At 45.7% G+C, this 17,330-nt stretch overlaps 1 protein-coding gene across 2 annotated transcripts in view; it reads right to left on the minus strand.

Moving 5' to 3' along the window:
• Positions 1 to 17,330, minus strand: part of LOC138579452 (vitelline membrane outer layer protein 1 homolog) — a 305,899-nt gene that overhangs the window by 124,956 nt on the left and 163,613 nt on the right. For both annotated transcript variants that reach the window (XM_069649781.1, XM_069649782.1), the window contains exon 3: positions 5,236 to 5,345. In XM_069649781.1, coding sequence (XP_069505882.1) covers positions 5,236 to 5,345 — 110 coding nt within the window. The remainder of the gene's footprint in view (positions 1 to 5,235; positions 5,346 to 17,330) is intronic.

Below are 17,330 nucleotides of genomic sequence, written 5' to 3' on the forward strand. Positions count from 1 at the left end.
GTAGTGGAATGTGTTACCGGCCCTGAGGCTATTTCGGTTCCATCTACTGTAGTAATGACATCCTTGTTAACTTTCGGACGGAGAGGAAGATTAATCCTGGAGGCCAATTCACGATCTACGTAGTTTCCAATAGCTCCACTGTCGATGTATGCTTTTATAGCATGCAACCGCTGAGGCTGTTTCGGGTCCACGAGCACCATTGGCAAGACAAAATGCGAGGTCAAAGAGTCTGTTTTCAAGCTCGGCAAGCGGACCTCTACGCTTGTCGGGCTTCACCGTTTCCCGAATCAGGTTCTATTAAATTGTTGTCCGTGGCTCCAACCACCTTCTTAGGTGGCTTTACCGGGCAGTCTCGTAGAAAGTGACCAGAAGCCCCGCAATAGAGACATAGTTGCTTTTGCCGTCTTCTCTCTCGTTCCTTCTGCGTCAATGGTCCTTTAACACCGCCGATCTGCATAGGTTCTGAAACGTCGGTACTCTTAGGGTTAGCGTGAGTTTTGATCAGCACTCGAGTTTCGAACTTGGACTGATCTGCTTTTCTAGTTTGCAGTCTGTGCTCAAGTTGGACCACTAAGTCTATGTATTCTGCGCAGGCTTGAGGTGGATTTACTATTTGAGCTAGAACATCCTTAAGTTCTCCGCGCAGGCCTCGATGAAATAGTGTGATCCTTTTATTTTCGGGCCACCCCGTTTCTACAACCAGCCTATTAAAGGTGGCAATATAAGATAAGAGATCTTGGTTACCTTGTCGTAAGGATAGTAGTTCATTGTCAAGGGCCTGTCCCTGAGAGTGTCGAGCGAATAATCTTTCCATGTTCGCCTAGAAGCTTTGAAAATCCTGGAGAATTGGGTCATCCTGATTTACCAACGGAACAGACCAATCGGCAGCACAGCCACTGAGATAAGATAATACAAAGGCTACCTTGGTTTGATCATTAGGGAAGGCCCCAGGTCTGCATAGAAAGTGTAGGCGACATTGGTTCATAAAAACGGCATATTCTTGGGGTCCCCCGCAAAACGTTCAGGCGGGGCCAAAGGCATGTTTCCAGGTAGATTGATTTGTACCGGGTTATTCGAAACCATTGACGAGGCATTACCCCCAGAACTAGGTAAAGGAGTTTGTCCTGCTTGACCCTGCAACAATCGTTTGGCCAGGTCATCAGTTCTTTCTTTGGATAAGATTAATTCTCTTTTGAGAGCATTAGTTTCCTGGTGGGCGGAGTGTACTTCTGCCCTTAATTCCCCCAAAAGCTGAGCCAGCTGGTCTGTCTCGGAAGTTTCCATAGCGCCTGGGTGGGAAATTGTAGGTAGGCTTCGCGTTCTGTTACGCTCACCTGACTCCACCGGAGGCGCAGGTCTGGAGTGTTGTTGCTTCTTCTATGGTGAAGCGCAGGACCCGGAAGATGGACTGGACGGAACTTCGAATCTGGCTTGTCTGGCTCGCAGGAATATCTTTCTGTATGTGAAAAGGGAGTATTAACAATCTGTGGGAGAAAGTATAAGCCTCCCGCTCCCTTCTCACCCCTCTACGAAACCCTCCTGCGACCCCCACGTGAAGTCTCACCTTAGGGTTTGAAAGGTTGAGCTCTCCATCCTGCTTCTCATGCAGGGGCGCGTTGTATCCAGTTACTTCACTGGGATTTTGATTGTAGAGGGTTCAAGTTTTGTTTTCCCGGTATAGTACCGTAAGGATTCTGTTAATGAGTATGATTCCGCAATAATAATTGTTCGTTGTCTCTTTTTCAGGTGCGGAAACTATTCCGAGAAGAGCTGTGGAACCGAAGAATGAGACTCTGGTGAGCTTGATGAGAGTTCTCTCAGTGTCCTTGTATCAATGCGCTCACTAACGCTGATGTCTTTTTTCCCCATAGGGGCCGGGGTCCGGAAATGCCTGGATGCGGCACCGACCCGAAACGAAGCTCAATCCAGAAGAAATCAGGTAAGTCTTTAATGGGCGTTTGGGTAATGTCTTTTCATGCGCCCACTAACGTGATGTCTTTTTTCCCCTTAGGGGCCGGGGTCCGGAAATGCCAGGATGCGGCACCGACCCGGAACAAAGATCAATCCAGAAGAAATCAGGTAAGTATTTCATGGGCGTTGGCTAACGTCTTTTCATGCGCCCGCTAACGCTGATGTCTCTTTTTACCCAAAGGGGCCAGGGTCCGGAAATGCCAGGATGCGGCACCGACCCGAAATGAAGTTGGAATAACCCAACAGGTAAGCTTTGTAATGGAAATTAAGGTTTCCTTGTTTTCTTTCCCCTCTCACCTTTATTCTTGTCTTTTTGTCCCTAGGCGCGGTGATGTGGCTGCGAGTCCAGATGTCGCCGTAGAACGTGGTGGTACCTTGTACAGGTGAGTGAGATGCGGTGCTGCAGCGATCGATGCGATGTGCTTTTAAATGGATGTCTTCCTTTTCAGGACCGTCGGCGAGATGTCTCCGGAATGTGGAATTTAGCAGGTAAGGACTCTTCTTTACCCTTTTCTCTTCTCTTCTCTCTTTGCAGGTGTTCCAGGATGCTGGCAGGAGTGGCAGAAGACAGAATGCAGGAGCAAACACGGTGAGCGTCCAGCTGCTAGATGCAGAACAACGCGAAGCGTGAGTTGCTGCTTGGGCGTGGCTTAAATAGCCTTCAAAGTAGTTCCAGGTATGTATCCTTCCTCTCAGGTATGTATTCCTCCCCTGACCACACCCGTGTGGTTAAGTAGTTCCAAAGATAAAGTAGTCCCATTCAGGCCTCAGAAGGCCTGGATGTTGCAGCATGGTCTGCATCAGGTAAGTTAACACTAAGCACCTTTAACACAAAGTCCCCTTTTATGAGCCTGGCGCCATAGGCGCCAGGACTCAGTCCAAAGAGCCCCTACTTGAGGCTGTTGTGACTTCCCTTGAAGACATGATGTCTGCCTCTGGGGTAGCTGGGTCTTGTCTGGCACCTTGGAGGTAGGCATCATGACACATGGTCACATCCTGAGCACAGCTGGCCATACTGCCTACCTGCACGTAAACCTGTCTACTGTTGGTTGTCGTTAATCTATGTAGGTCCACACATGTATTTTCACCGACTGTTCCATTTACTCACCTCCACAACCTGGTCAGAATGTCCCTCAAACTCACCACATTGTAAGAAGCTGACTCCTTCCAGTCAAATCTAATTTATTATCTATCGTACTTTCTGTTGTGATGAAAAGAGAATTATTTATCCTGTATATAAAATAAATGAATTACATTTTTTAAAAAAAAAATACTTAGTTGAAACTTTGAGCAGGTAGCCCTCTGAGTCAAAAGGGAAACTGTACATTAAGAACCATGATTCACCAGGGTTCAGCTACATGACCAGTCAAAAAGACAGGCATGTTTCTGAACACTGCCAGGCCGAATCGTACAGTGTGGCATGGATACTCCTTTGACAATAGCTTGTGACCATCTTTGACATTCTCTGTGGGGATTCCTGAGCCCGGTGGAAGGAGACAATATTTTAATGAATTTCATTAATAACCTTCAGAGGCATGTGACATTGAAATTTATCCAAAAATGTAACCTTAGCGAAATTGTCATTTTAATAATATAAATCCTTCTAATTAAAGACCTTGGAATGTTATTTCGAAAGGAAACATATTCTTAGCATTGGGTAAAAGTGGATGAATGTATCTTGATAAGGTTCCTTGCATTTGTTTACCAAAAAATATAACTATAACTAACTTAATAAAGGTTTGGCAAATGGTGAATTTGTCTCGGGAGGATAGCTCAGGAGCAACATGCTCGCCTTGGAAGCAAGAAGACATGGAGCAGCACAGGTTCGATCCCCAGGTCCTCGCTTAGAAACCTCTGGGTATTAAGCGTGTTACAAATAACCAATCATATCAAGAGCAGAGCTTGTGTCTACAAGTCATCAGGTGCGAATAATTCTCATTGGTTCCATATTCTGGACAGTTTGCTCATTTCTTGTATGAATAGGCAACGTTTCTTTTTTAGGGCATTCCCTTTAATAGAATGTATGAAAATATCAGCCACATATGATTTGAATTTAATGCTTTTTTTTGTTTAAGACCAAGGCTCGAAAACAATTAAACATAATTGTCTATTCATGACGCGCTTAATACCGAAGAAGTTTCTAAGTGCAGACTCGGGATTCGAACCGCTGTTGCTCTGCATCATCGTTGCCACTGAGCAATACCACCCAACAGTTCTTTCTTATTATTTGGGCTAATGACTGGCTTGAAATGCAGAGAGTCAAGGGATCATCTTCTGCCTGCTCTGGTGACCTGAAATTATGGGGACATCTAGTTTATAATAATCACAGTTATAGGATAATTCTCTATGACCCGAAAGATGATTTCATCCTCTGGCAAAAGACCGGGTTTAACAAGGTGGCCAATAGGCATTGCCAATCAACAGTGCAGAATGTTTTTTTTTTTTTACAAAATATCAAGTTAATTTTATAAAATTCATAAAAATATGGGAAATTAGGAAATTACAGAACATCATAGGGAATCTTTTTATGTTATTTACAAGGTTTCAAACGGGGAATAGGACAGTTATTTTTTTAGTGTGTTTTATGGGAAAGTCTGGGTAACGACAACAAACAAAATGTTGATCACAAAAGGAACTCACAGTGCAAATATACGTAGCAAACACAGAGTAGAAAGAAAATAGGCACCCCCCAACCACCTAGCAAACTACCTGAACTGCACAACACCCCAGGAACTCTAAATCCCTCCTGCAGCTCTCCAACAATGTGCCAGTATTAGGCTAGACTGATCAACGCCCCACCAGGAGCCTAGCCACACCTGACAAGGAACAGGAAGTGAGCAGGCCCATGTACATTCCTTGACACCTCTTTCTGGAGATTCTAAGCTTCAAAATGGCTGCTCTATCTCTGGCTTTGAGCCCAAAGCAGAAGTGTGAGCCCTGGAAGTCATGCAGGTCTGCTCACAACCCCCCTTAAAATTGGCAACCGGTTCTGATTTTTGGTAGGTTCCAGAATGCTCTTGAAAGAAATCACCACTTTAGTGGAAGATCTCTACATTTGGAAGGCAGCTCTCTCTGGATCTCCCTTCCCAGACAGGTCTGCCTGAAAGCAGACCTCAGGAATGTGCGCGTGGCATTTATTAGTGGAAAGGCTGGATGAGAAGCAATGGATGAACATCAGGGGAATAAACACCTAAGCTACCTCCAGGACCCGTCAGACCTCGGAACTCTATAAAATACTCAAACAAATAAGTGAAAGGAACTTGCTTTCCAACACCAGACTCAATGGTACGCTGATTTTCTTTGTTGGGTCCAGCGCAGACCAGGCGGATTCCGTTCAGGCTTGTGTCATCTGCGATGCCTTCGGGAGGATCCACCTGTAAGATGGAAGAGAGTTTAAGGAAAAGAACAGAGGTTGAGGCAGTAAGAACTGAGTATCTATGTGACTGGGGGGGGCTTGTTTGACGACCTTTCTCAGGTTCCTGACCCTGCAACCATCCCGCCACATCTTATTTTCCCCTTTAGCAAGTCGCCAGCCGTTCATGCCCAGGGGCCACTTGCTAGATATCATTTTCAGTCTTTGCTGTAGTCTAACTTCCTTGTTAATCCACCACCTGCTTCTCTCAAACAACAGATAGGCTTGTGTTACCTTGCTTGCTGGCTGGCTCTCTCTCTGTAACGCCAATGGACTCCCATCTTCCTCAGTGCTTCCTTTTCCTCTCCCCCAAGCTACATTCCTTCCCCCGTCAAACTTCTCTGCCTTCCTCTCCCCAGATGGATTTCTGCTCTCTCTACACCCACTTTTTCACCAGGGCTAGGCGGAATTGGCAGATTCTCTTCTGCCAGCCGTGGAAGCAAAATCCGTCTGATTCGGTTCTGCTTCACCCCAAACCTGCCATTCGGTCAACCCCGTGTTTTGAAAAGAGCAGCGCAAAGTGTCTCGTGCAGCTGCGCAAAGAGAAAAGAGCGGCATGAAGTTCCCTATGATGCTACGTGAACCAAAAAGTGCCACCCCAAGTTTCTCGTGCTGCTGCACGAACCTAGTTTCTCGTGCTGCTGCGCGAACCTAGTACAGACCGAAAAGAGTGGTGCAATGTTTCTCGGACCGATACGCCCACCTAGTATGAATCAAAACAAAAACTGCATAAACCTTCCCCTGCCAGGTATTGAAAAACCGGATTGAAAAAAGGCCAGTGTGAAGCTTTACGTGTTGCTGCGTGAACCTAGAACGGTTCACGGAAAACCACGTAAAGTTTCTTGTGTCGCTGCGCAAATCTAGCACAGATTAAAAAAAAGACCTACGCAAAGTTTCTCGCCTAGCTACACGAAAACAACATGGAAACGAAACACCACGCCGCATGTAAAACAGCACAAACCGGTAAAAATGTAATTGGCAGTGGAACTGTGATGCTGATTTCGTGGAATGAGCAGAAGCAGATTCAATTGCGAATTCTGCACTTTTAGCTTTGCTACCCCTATTCTTTACCTCCTCCAACACATCCTCCTTTCTCCCAAACACCTGGATGTTCACCTCCTCTAGCCTCTCCTGCTTTCTCCCCTCTTCTTCCAGAATGTTCACCTCCTCCCCCTCTTCTGCTTTCTCCACTCTCCCTCCTGGATGTTTGCCTCCTCTTGCCTCTCCTGCTTTCTTCACTCTCCCTCCTTGATGTTCACCTCCTCTAACCTCCTACTTTTCCCCCTCTTCCTCCTGGATGTCCACCTCCTCCAACCTCTCCTGCTTTCCCCCTCTTCCTCCTGGATGTCCACCTCCTCCAACCTCTCCAGCTTTCTCCCCTCTTCCTGGATATTCACGTCCTCCAACCTCTCAAGCTTTCTCCCCTCTTCCTCCTGGATGTCTACCTCCTCCAACCTCTCCTGCTTTCTCCCTTCTTCCTGGATGTTTTCCTCCTCCAACCTCTCCTGTGTTCTCCCCTCTTCCTGGATGTTCATGTCCTCCAACCTCTCAAGCTTTCTCCTCTCTTCCTCCTGGATGTCCACCTCCTCCAACCTCTGCTGCTTTCCCCCCTCTACCTCCTGGATGTCCACCTCCTCCAACCTCTCCTGCTTTCCCCCTCTTCCTCCTGGATGTCCACCTCCTCCAACCTCTCCAGCTTTCTCCCCTCTTCCTCCTCGATGTCCACCTCCTCCAACCTCTCCAGCTTTCTCCCCTCTTCCTCCTGGATTTCCACCTCCTCCAACCTCTCCTGCTTTCCCCCCTCTTCCTCCTGGATGTCCACCTCCTCCAACCTCTCCAGCTTTGTCCCCTCTTCCTCTTGGATGTCCACCTCCTCCAACCTCTCCTGCGTTCTCCCCTCTTCCTGGATGTCCACTTCATCCAACCTCTCCTGCTTTCTCCTGTCTTCTTCCTGGAAGTCTACCTCCTCCAACCTCTCTTGCTTTCTACTCTCTTCCTTCTGGATGTCCACCTCCTCCAACCTCTTTTCCCCCCAACTCAAGTAGGCATAGAGGAAAATTAGCAGCACCTCTCCACTCTCTGTCTTTGTGGCGGGAGACACAAACAAAACATACCAAGGTTAACACATGTGCATGTATAATGCTGTGCTGTTCCTGGTGTTATTTAGGATTGTACGGACTTCATGTTGATGATATGTACACTGTAGCTTAAGTGTAGGGGCGCTCGTCCCCGTAAAGGTAGCAGTCTGGGAGCCTTAATATTCTTAAATTGTGTGCTCCAGTACGTAAATATCAATAACTGTAATGACCTGTACTGCCAATAGAATTTAATGTACTTGACAGCATACATATAACTCTTTTTTATTGGCTAAAATGGGAAACTCACCAACATATGGCCAATGATTTGGTGTTATATAATGATCAGGTAACATGTAGCTTGTAGCAATAGGCTTTATTTGCATCACGCGCGTGCAGTAACAGGCATCAATGGAAAAAGGGTCCAATAAATGTCTATGGGCTGCTGATGGTGAGGATGCAGTCCCTGGAGCCCCAGTCTTATTCTGGAGCCTTGGGGCATTCTTAAGTCCCTTAAGTGAGAGGAGCTCATCTGCTCCGTGGTGCCTTGGAATCTCGGGTTTGACGCATTGCGCGGCTGCGTGTGCTTTGGGTCAGAATCTCGCGAGACTACGGTGGTGCAGTGTCTCGTGAGCTCTCTATACACCTCCCTTTGGAAAACAAATATGTTTATTCCATAATAAAGTCCTCATACTTCACTGATCTTCTGTGCTCTCTTCTTGGATGACCCTCCTCTGTCCCTCCTGCTTCCGGTGCTTACATCTTTTCACGAAACACTTCAGGCATCTCGCTTTCTATCTCGTTTTCTATGCTGTCCGGTCATTTGGTCGACAGAAAATTAGTCGACAGACAAATGGTCGACGCAATTTGGTCGAAAGACAAATGGTCGAATTTTTTTATTTATTTTTACATATATTTTTCAGGTTTTCGTTTAGGACAAAAAAGGGTTTTTAAGCAAAAAAACGGGGTTGGGGGGACCCCCCCCAAAAAAAAAAAATGTGAAAAAACTAAAAAAAAAAAAAATTCGACCATTTGTCTTTCGACCAAATTGCGTCGACCATTTGTCCTGTTGACCTTTTTTTTTGACCAAATGACCGTTTTCTATTACATCTTTCACTGATTTCTCTAGCTCTTGTTCTCTCGTTGCATCACGGTCTTGGCAGTTGCCAGGATGGGACTCGTCTTGCGTTCTCACGGTGGCCTGATGCCTCTCAAACATTGCCACCCATTCCATGTTCCACGTTTGGCCATCTTCTGCGCAGACATGATTGGTTCCTCTGCGTATTCATTTTATAGGCTTGCTGAACTTCGACCCTGTCGTTTTATCTTTTATCCAGTCTCCTTCCCTTACTTAACAACCTTGGGTCGCTCTTTTCCAGACCGCTCTACTTCTTCATTTGTGCTTTTTTATGTTCCAACCTTCACACAACCTCTTCCATGCTCACTTAAACATCTTCCTTTACTTTGGACAACCACGATGGTAACAGTGTGGACGCCGCTCTTCTCCTCCTCAGCATGCAAAATGGTGATACTTGAGTTGATGCAGCCAATTTCCCTCTTCCTGCAACGCGTTTGTGATAACAAGTTGAAGAATGTGAGGCCAAGCTCTGGACAAATACTTGGAGACTTGGAGGGCTTTCTCAGTGAAATATTCAGAACAATTGGAACAAATTCTGGTGAGATGAAAATCACACTCAAAGGAGAATTCTGAATCACGATTGTGAATAGGGGGTGAAATACTAACCAGCTGAAAAACCGAAAAGCCGCTGCAGAATCCAGACTATAAAAAGAATACCACACAGATGTGAAATATTAGAGCTACCACGCAACAACCGGATTAAACGCAAAACCTAAGGATACGACCGTATAAGGTCAATAGAAAGATGACACAGGAATAAAGACCTGGAGACACAAGAAGCTGATTTAAGATGAAAAACTGACAGCAACAAGTTTGGGAAAATAAATGTATACTAAAGACACCACACAGACCAGCATCTGGAGGTTGACCCAGAAATCCAAATAGAATGGACAGAAAAAGAAATCTAGACCCCAGGCGAATACTAAGGACAAGCAGCAATTGGAAACCAAAAATTGTTGGTGTATTGTGTTTTCTTCCCCTGAAGAATTTCCTGGCCAAAAGTATGAAAGTAGAGTTGAGGAATGAAACAAGTTGGGTATGTTTGTGAATGAGCAAAGAATGGATGGCTAAGTGAAAGATCAAAAATGTTTAATTCATCAGAAGACTATGAGTTGGTACCACATGCTACAAAAGACTGACAGAAAAGATCTTGTTAGGATTAACATTTCTAACACAATAGATTTAAAAAGAATTGCTGCATGACAATTTGCCTAAGAGAGAGTTTGCTAGATTAAGAAATGTGTGTATTGTAAGTAATAATGCTAAGAGAGTCTGAGAAAATCATATTCGAAAATACTGATGTGTTTTCTTTTTAAAGAATAAGATGTTATTTTTTGTACTATATGAAAATAAAAGAGTGATATTTTTTGATACAAAAACGAAAATTGCTATGTCTAAATTTAATAAGTATGGACATACGTTCAGGGTCAAAACCGGATGTGAATGAGAAAATAGGGGCCCCCTTGCACATAAAATACAAAGCTGTTGACTGCGTTATAAAGAGGGCTGGAGCAAGGAGGTCCAAGAGAAAAATATTGATCACTATCCTCTAGTCTCTTTAAGTTGTGGATGACACTTGAGTGACACCACCTGGGGTTAATCTGTGAGCTGCTACAGCCTCCTTGACAGTTTTCAGGGGATCCATTCTTGACGCTGTTGCTAACTCGATCAGCCCTTTGATGAACCTATTGGCCCTCTCGACCAATCCATTCGCCTAGGGTTGGTACAATGCGGCCTTCCTCTGCCTTATGTTGTGTCTCTGCATAAATGTCTCCATCTCCCGTGACACTAGTTGGACCCTGCTGTTGGTGACAATGTCTTTGGGGAGGCCTTCCCTCTAAAAGATGGATGTGAGGACTCCATTTTGACAGATAGTCTACCATTACTATTCCGTACCGATGCCCGGTACCCATTGCTTCTAAAGGACCAATGAAATCCAGTTCCACTTTGTGCCAGACTGCTTCAGGGATCTCTGAGGGACTCATGGGGGCTTGTTTGGTCTTCAAATGTTTATCACTGTTCATGCACTCATGGCATCTCTCAATCATGGAGCGGATGTCCTGATCCCTTGATGGCCACCAGTATGCCTTTCTTACTCACCAGCGCATCATGGTGTTCCCCAAATGCCCTGAGTGGGCGCTCCGCAGAATGACTCTTCTCATTCCCGTTGGAGGTATTATCTGGTCGCTCTTGAGAATCAGACCTTCTGACTCTGATATTTCTTCTGCCACCTTCCAGTAAGCTCTCATGCCTTCTGGGATGGCTCTTTCTTCTGGCCAGCCACTCCTGACCCACTCTCTGACTTTCCCCATGGTGAGGTCTTTACCGTCCTCCTCGTTCCAGTGACCTTCACTCATCTCTAAGAATTCCGGATGTCTCAGGTCTTGGATGGATGTGAAAATACACATGTCCTGTAGGAATGTGGTGGCTCTCTCTTTGTTTCTTTGAAGCCTGTACGTACAGTCCGCTTGGGCATTCCTACATATACATTCCTATGTGGGTTCTCTGAAACGATTATTCCTGAGGTTTTGCCACGATGCGCGCCAGGCAGGTGTGGACGACTTTGGGCTCTGATGCCTATGCGCATGCTAACATCTCCTTTTCCACGGTGGAGTAGTTCAACTTGGCTTTGGATAGGGCTTTAGAGACGAATGCCACCACATGTTCTGTATCACCTTTCTTCTGGATGAGCACGGCACCCAATCCGCACGCACTGGCATCTATGGTGATGACCGTGTCCCACGTGGAATTGAACGGCTGTAGGCACGGTGCTCCCACTGTCCGTCCTTTTATTTTTTCCACAGCCTCTTTCTGGACTTCAGATCAGTGAACTCCGCTCCCTTTTTGAGCAGGTCTCTCAGCAGTGAAGTGACTTCCGAAAAGTTCAGGATGAACTTGGCATAGCATTCTGCAAGTCCCTGAAATGATCTTACTTCATCCTTGCTGGCAGGCTCTGGTGCTTTGACAATGTCCTGCACTAGGTTTTGTTTGGGGCTGATTCCTCGGGTGGATATCTTGTACCCCAGGTATTCAACTTCTTGTGATTTCAAGATGCACTTCTCATATCTTAGCTTAACCCCAGCATTGCGTAATTTGGTGGGTACTTTTCTCACCATGACATCTTGCGTGCACTCATCATGGACGTACACCACTATATCATCTTGAAAATAGGAGACATTTCCTATATCTCGCAGTAGTGAGTCCATCATATGCTGGAATGCAGAGGCAGCTTATGGTGAAAGGCATCTTGGTGAACTGGTAGGTGCCAAACAGGGTGATGAACGCTGTGAGGGGACTGGAGTCTTTGTGAAGATGGATTCCTCATGTCCAGCTTTGAAAACACATTTGCCTCTTTCATCCTGAGGATTCATTCATTTATACTGGGGAGGGGACTGCTGTCTGAAATGACCTTGAGGTTTAGGCTGCGGAGGTCTATGCAAACTCTGAAGACGTCTGAATTCTGCTTTTTAATCAACACAACTGGCCTCAGCCACGCCGAGGCTTCCACTTCCTCGATGGTGCCCTCTTTTACCATTTTGCTGAGTTGGCTTTTTAGTATGTTCCTAGCGGTTGCTGGTACCGGCCGTACTTTATGCTTGACAGGGACAGCATTGGCCTTCAGAATTATTCTTTTTACAAATTTCTTGATTTTTCCTGGACCCTCTGAAAATAATTTGGGGAAGTCTTCTTTCACCACCGGCACTCCTCCTGTATTGACTGCCAATACTTGATCCACCGTGCTGGGATCCAGTTTGATCTTGAGTTTGGTTTGGTCGTCCCATCCTAGGACAGCTGGGCCTTTGTTTGTTTGTTTGTTTGTTTGTTTATTTATCTGATAGAGTGCAACCAAACCCTCGGGTAGCTGGGCGCAAGCATTCCAAGTATACTTAGAGCTTAGTTACAAGGATAATTATATACATCCAGTAAATATGTACATACGGTAAATAACCAGATTGCTGCCACATAGGTTGCAAGGATACTAGTGTTACATTTAGGTATTGCCAGATTGAATTCAAGTGGGCCAGAAGGTAACAGATACATTGATAACAGGAGGCCTAGCAGGCCTAGCAGGCATAGGGTGATAAGTGCATTCATAGTATACGTACATGCTAACATGAGATAGAATTTAGGTGGGTTAGGAATCGTTAGTCCGTATCCAGGTGAGGACTTTTCATCTGAAACTAGGGTAAGGTTGGTCTATTCTGAGATCCAAAGGGAGAGTGTTCCAGGATTGTGCAGCTAAGACCGGGAAACTAGAGCCACCAGCTGTGGTACGTTTAAATCTTGGGACCTCTAAGGTTTGGATGTTTGCAGATCTCAAGGGGCGGGTAGTAATTCTTATGTTTATTCTTTCTACAAGATAGGGTGGAGCGATATTGTTCAGACATTTGGACGTGAGAGAAAGTGTTTTAAGGAGGATCCTGTCTTTAATCTTGAGCCAGTGGACATTTCTTCTAAATGTGGAGATGTGTTCTCTATTGGGGATATTTAAAGCTTCTCTAAGGGCGTTGTTTTGAAGTCTTTACATTTTGTCAGTGATATACTTATTTGCTCCTGCGTACAAGGCATTACAATAAACCAGTCTGGATATTATAAGTGCATTGGCCAAGGTGATGCAGCTCGTTTCAGAAAGAAACGATCTACAAGCTCGGATCAATTTGCAAGTATATGCTGTAGATGATGCTAGCGAGTTACCTTGCTTCTTGAGGGTAAGTGCAGAGTCAAGATAGAAGCCCAGGGTTTTGACTGCAGGCATCACTTTGATGACATTGTTGTCAATACTGAAGGAGGCATAGCTGGGGTTAAGTTTTTTGATGTTTTTCTCTGAACCTAGGATCAGTAGCTCTGTTTTATTGTCATTCAGGCATAGACCGTGGGATGTCAACCATGCCTGAATGAGGAGGTATATCTTATTTATCAAGGCAGAGTCCTCCATGAAGTTGCCCGAAAAGGGTAATTGGTGAAGGTGACACCCAGTCTGTCCAACTTGTCGAGCAGGAGACTTGTATGGAATCAGCGGCTGCTGAGGGGGAGAAGACTCTCATTGTACGGTTATCTAGGATGGACTGAACCCAGGTTATGGCATCACTTGAGAAATGAGAAGCCGACCTAAGGTGGTTGCATAAGACTGCATGATCCACCAGGTCAAAGGCTGCGGATAGGTCAAGGAGGAGTAGCATAGCTGATTTCCCATTGTCCTTCAACTCGTCAATTTGGGTCTTGAGGTCTATTAAGGCTGTTTCCGTGCCGTGGAGGGGCGGAAGCCAGACTGGCGTGATCCTAGTAGATGGTTAGTTTCTAGGTAGTCCTGTATTTGCAAGTAGGCTACTCTATCAATAATTTTAAGTAGGAAGGGGACTGTGGTGATGGGTCTATAGTTGGTCGGGATGGCAGGGTCAAGAGTTTGTTTTTTAAGCAGTGGGAGCACCCAAGACTCTTTAAGATTATTAGGGACTATGTTCGACTTGAATGATGCATTGATGAGCATCGAAATGAAAGGGGCTAGGTCTCTAGCTTCATCCTTTATGATTTGGGTCCGGCAATTGTCTCCTTTGCAATTTGAAGGTTTTAGCGAAAGTATGATTTTTTTCTTTCTCAGTGATAGAAATTATTTTGAACCTGAAGGGTGGGGTGGTACCATCGGGTGTGACTAGAGGGGATTGCTGTTCAGGTAGGATCAGTAAGGCTTTCTTTTGAGCTATTTCTAGTTGGAGTGAGGTGATTTTGTTTGAGAGTGCATTTTGAATATTGGTAAAACAGAACTTATCCTTGGGAGTGTTGACAACCTGTGGTATCGGTGATTCCATTTCCCGAAGGATGGAGAATAGTTCCTTGGTGTCTGACTTTGCCTCAGATATTCTTTCATGAAATGTACTTTTTTTTGTGCTAATTATTTCATTCTTGTACAGTTTAGAAAGATGTGTTAACTTCGTTTTGTTCTCGTCAGTAGGCGAGTGTCGCCAAATTGATTGAAGCTTTCTTTTTTGTATTCTTAGTTCTTTGAGTTGGGCCGTGAACCAAGCATTGAGGTGAGATTTCTGTTTGCCTTTACGTAGTTTGACAGGTGCAATAGAGTCCAAGTTTCTGGTCCTAGCACTACTGAAGACTTTCACTGGTAGAGTGGGGTCAGTGTTGCTAGTTCTGTTGTTAATGGCAGGGAGAAGAAGTGGGAGTATCTTGTCCGCTGTAATGTCCTTTTTATTTCTAGTGGGGAGTGGTGGAGCCATAACTATAGTTTTAGAAGAGATGAGGTCTAGAGTAGCAGTGAAGGTAACTAGATAGTGGTCAGTCCAGGATTGCGGGGTAGTATTAGTAATGGTGATGGTGCAATTCATGTCAGCGACCCAATCTAGGGTCCTTCCTTTGATATGGGTAGGGGTGGTGACTTTTTGAGTCATTCCATAATCCTTCAATAGAGCAGTGACAGATTGGGCATGTTTGTCGCCAGTGTGGTCAAAGCCCAAATTGAAGTCTCCCATTAACAAAATTTGTGCTTGGTCTTTGGTATTATTGGCTAGGAGACAGGTGAGGTCGTCCTCGAAAGTGCCTAGTGGTCCTGGCGGTCTGTATACCAGGTGGATAGTGAGTGTGCGGTTATTGGATAGTAGAATTAGCTGTAAGTATTTCGCAGGATTGGTAAGAGGGAGGAGTGGCAAGTCTAATGGGAAGATTTGTTTTGAAGATAATGGCTAATCCACCGCCTTTAGCGATTGGTCTATCAGCTCTAAGTATCTGGTAGCCATCTGGTACAGCTATCATGATGGCGGGTCCTGCAGCCTCGTGGAGCCAGGGTTCAGTGATTGCAAGCAGGTCTAAGTTTTCGTTGGTTAGGGTGTCTGCAATGTCAGCGGCATGGGCTACCAGCAATCTGGCATTGATCAGTGACCCAGCTAGTGATAGGGTGCTTTTAGGTGTGGTTGGAGGAGGATATTTAGTAGTGGATAACTTGGCCTTTCAGGGAGTTTTCAACATGGTGGCAGGATGGGCAGGGGTCCGATTGTTGGAACTGCTATGCTGTGCCCATTTGGTAGATGGTTCTGAAGGTAGGACAGCATTATGTGTAAGGCGTCTATTGGTATGATTGGTTTTGGGTTCGTAGAGGCGGGGCAGTCTTGATCTTAGTCTCAAGTTTCTATCCTTGGGTGGGCATGTGGCCAAAAGGGCAAGGGCCATTATAGCGAGGAGGCCTAATATAAGTTGGGTTATCTGGGTTCTCAGGATTTTGCTCATGATCATAGATTTGACAGGGCAAGTTAAATTTAGGAGGAAGACTATTTGGCTAGCCACGGGTAGACTATTCCTGTAGAGATAAGTTGTCACTGGGTAGGCTAGTATACTTTGAAGTATGGACAAATGTTGCTTGCATGGGAGTAGGCTAAGTCAATTTCAAGGTAATTAATATCAGCTGCTAGAGTGGGCTAAGATCAAAATCAGGTAAGCCGGTATCAATAGTAATTGCACAAAAATAGGCTAACATCACTTTCAGTCCTATGTAAGTATCAATTGAGTAAGCTACAGTCAGTTTCAGCATAGGCTAGTAACAGTTGCACAAATAAGCTACACTGAGCGAGTGTGTAGTAATATGCTAGTCTCAAAGGCATAGGGCGCAACAATGGGTGGGCTAAGCAGAGAGGTGCGCTGGCCTCGTTCAATGCAGAGTGAGACACGTGCCAACTGAGGGCAGGCGCTGAAACGGCATGTCACATAAGTTCAATTCGGCATCTGCCCAATAAAATCGTGGTCTAGTATCATGATACCCATTCAGTGAGGTGCAATGAGCTAGATAGAGGGGCAAACATCGCTTGTGTAAGGGTATTCTAAACAGGCAGACAGATCCTAGCAGTAATAAGTTGTAAGCAAACTAAATCAGTATATGCTACAGCGGTAGATCAAAGAACAATGCAGAATCTACGGCACAAGTATCTATACACACAACTAAGTACTTACACTAAAGTCGCTCAGAAGGCCTGAGGAATTGCGGGAGGCAGAGGGCACAATGCGAAGGTGTACAAGAGTTCTCTACATAGGCATGCAGTGAGGTGGATTGCGTCAGCCAGGAGCTTGGTGATGTAGACCGTATTGTGATAGAAGCAAGACTCCACAGGTCCTGGGGCGCGCATTAATTCTTGCAATAGGTATAAAGAATCTGTCAGGAAAGCAAGAGTAATTGAAAGTTACCTCTGGAAAGCAACGGGTGTTGGCCACACCGTTTTCATGCGCTTAACAGGAGCTAAACAGGGGCTTTTCAATTCGGGCCTTCGCAAGGACGGGCCGGCTTCCGCCTTCCGGCGGTAATTGTGGGTAGAAAATGGTTGGCTTGTGGTTCTTCAAGACAGTGAATTCTCAACGTTGGGAATGCTCCTTGAGGCAAAATGAGGATGTTCCTTGCCACGTTGTTGTAGACTGTCACACGCTGATCCGGTGGTCATTCTCAGCTGTTGCCCGAAGCAAGCAAAGCTGCACGGATCGAACCCTCTGCAAATAGGGGTCCTCGCGCTGGTTGGTGGTGGCCGGAGGCCAAACAGCAGGAATGCTGTGGTAGTTATAGTAGGTGGCTGCCAAGGGGTATGGCTGCGGGAGGTGCTCCTGCCCGCCCCGTGTCGACGTCGAATGGGGCTGTTAGGCGCTAAACAGGGCCTTTTCAATTTGGGCCTCAGCAAGGACGGGCCGGCTTCCGACTGCCGGTGGTGATTGCGGGTAAAAAACAGCTGGCATTGCCTAGCAATGTTGCAAC

Source organism: Ambystoma mexicanum, chromosome 3p (assembly GCF_040938575.1).
Source record: "Ambystoma mexicanum isolate Mex_15411 chromosome 3p, UKY_AmexF1_1, whole genome shotgun sequence".
Lineage (NCBI taxonomy): Eukaryota > Metazoa > Chordata > Amphibia > Caudata > Ambystomatidae > Ambystoma > Ambystoma mexicanum.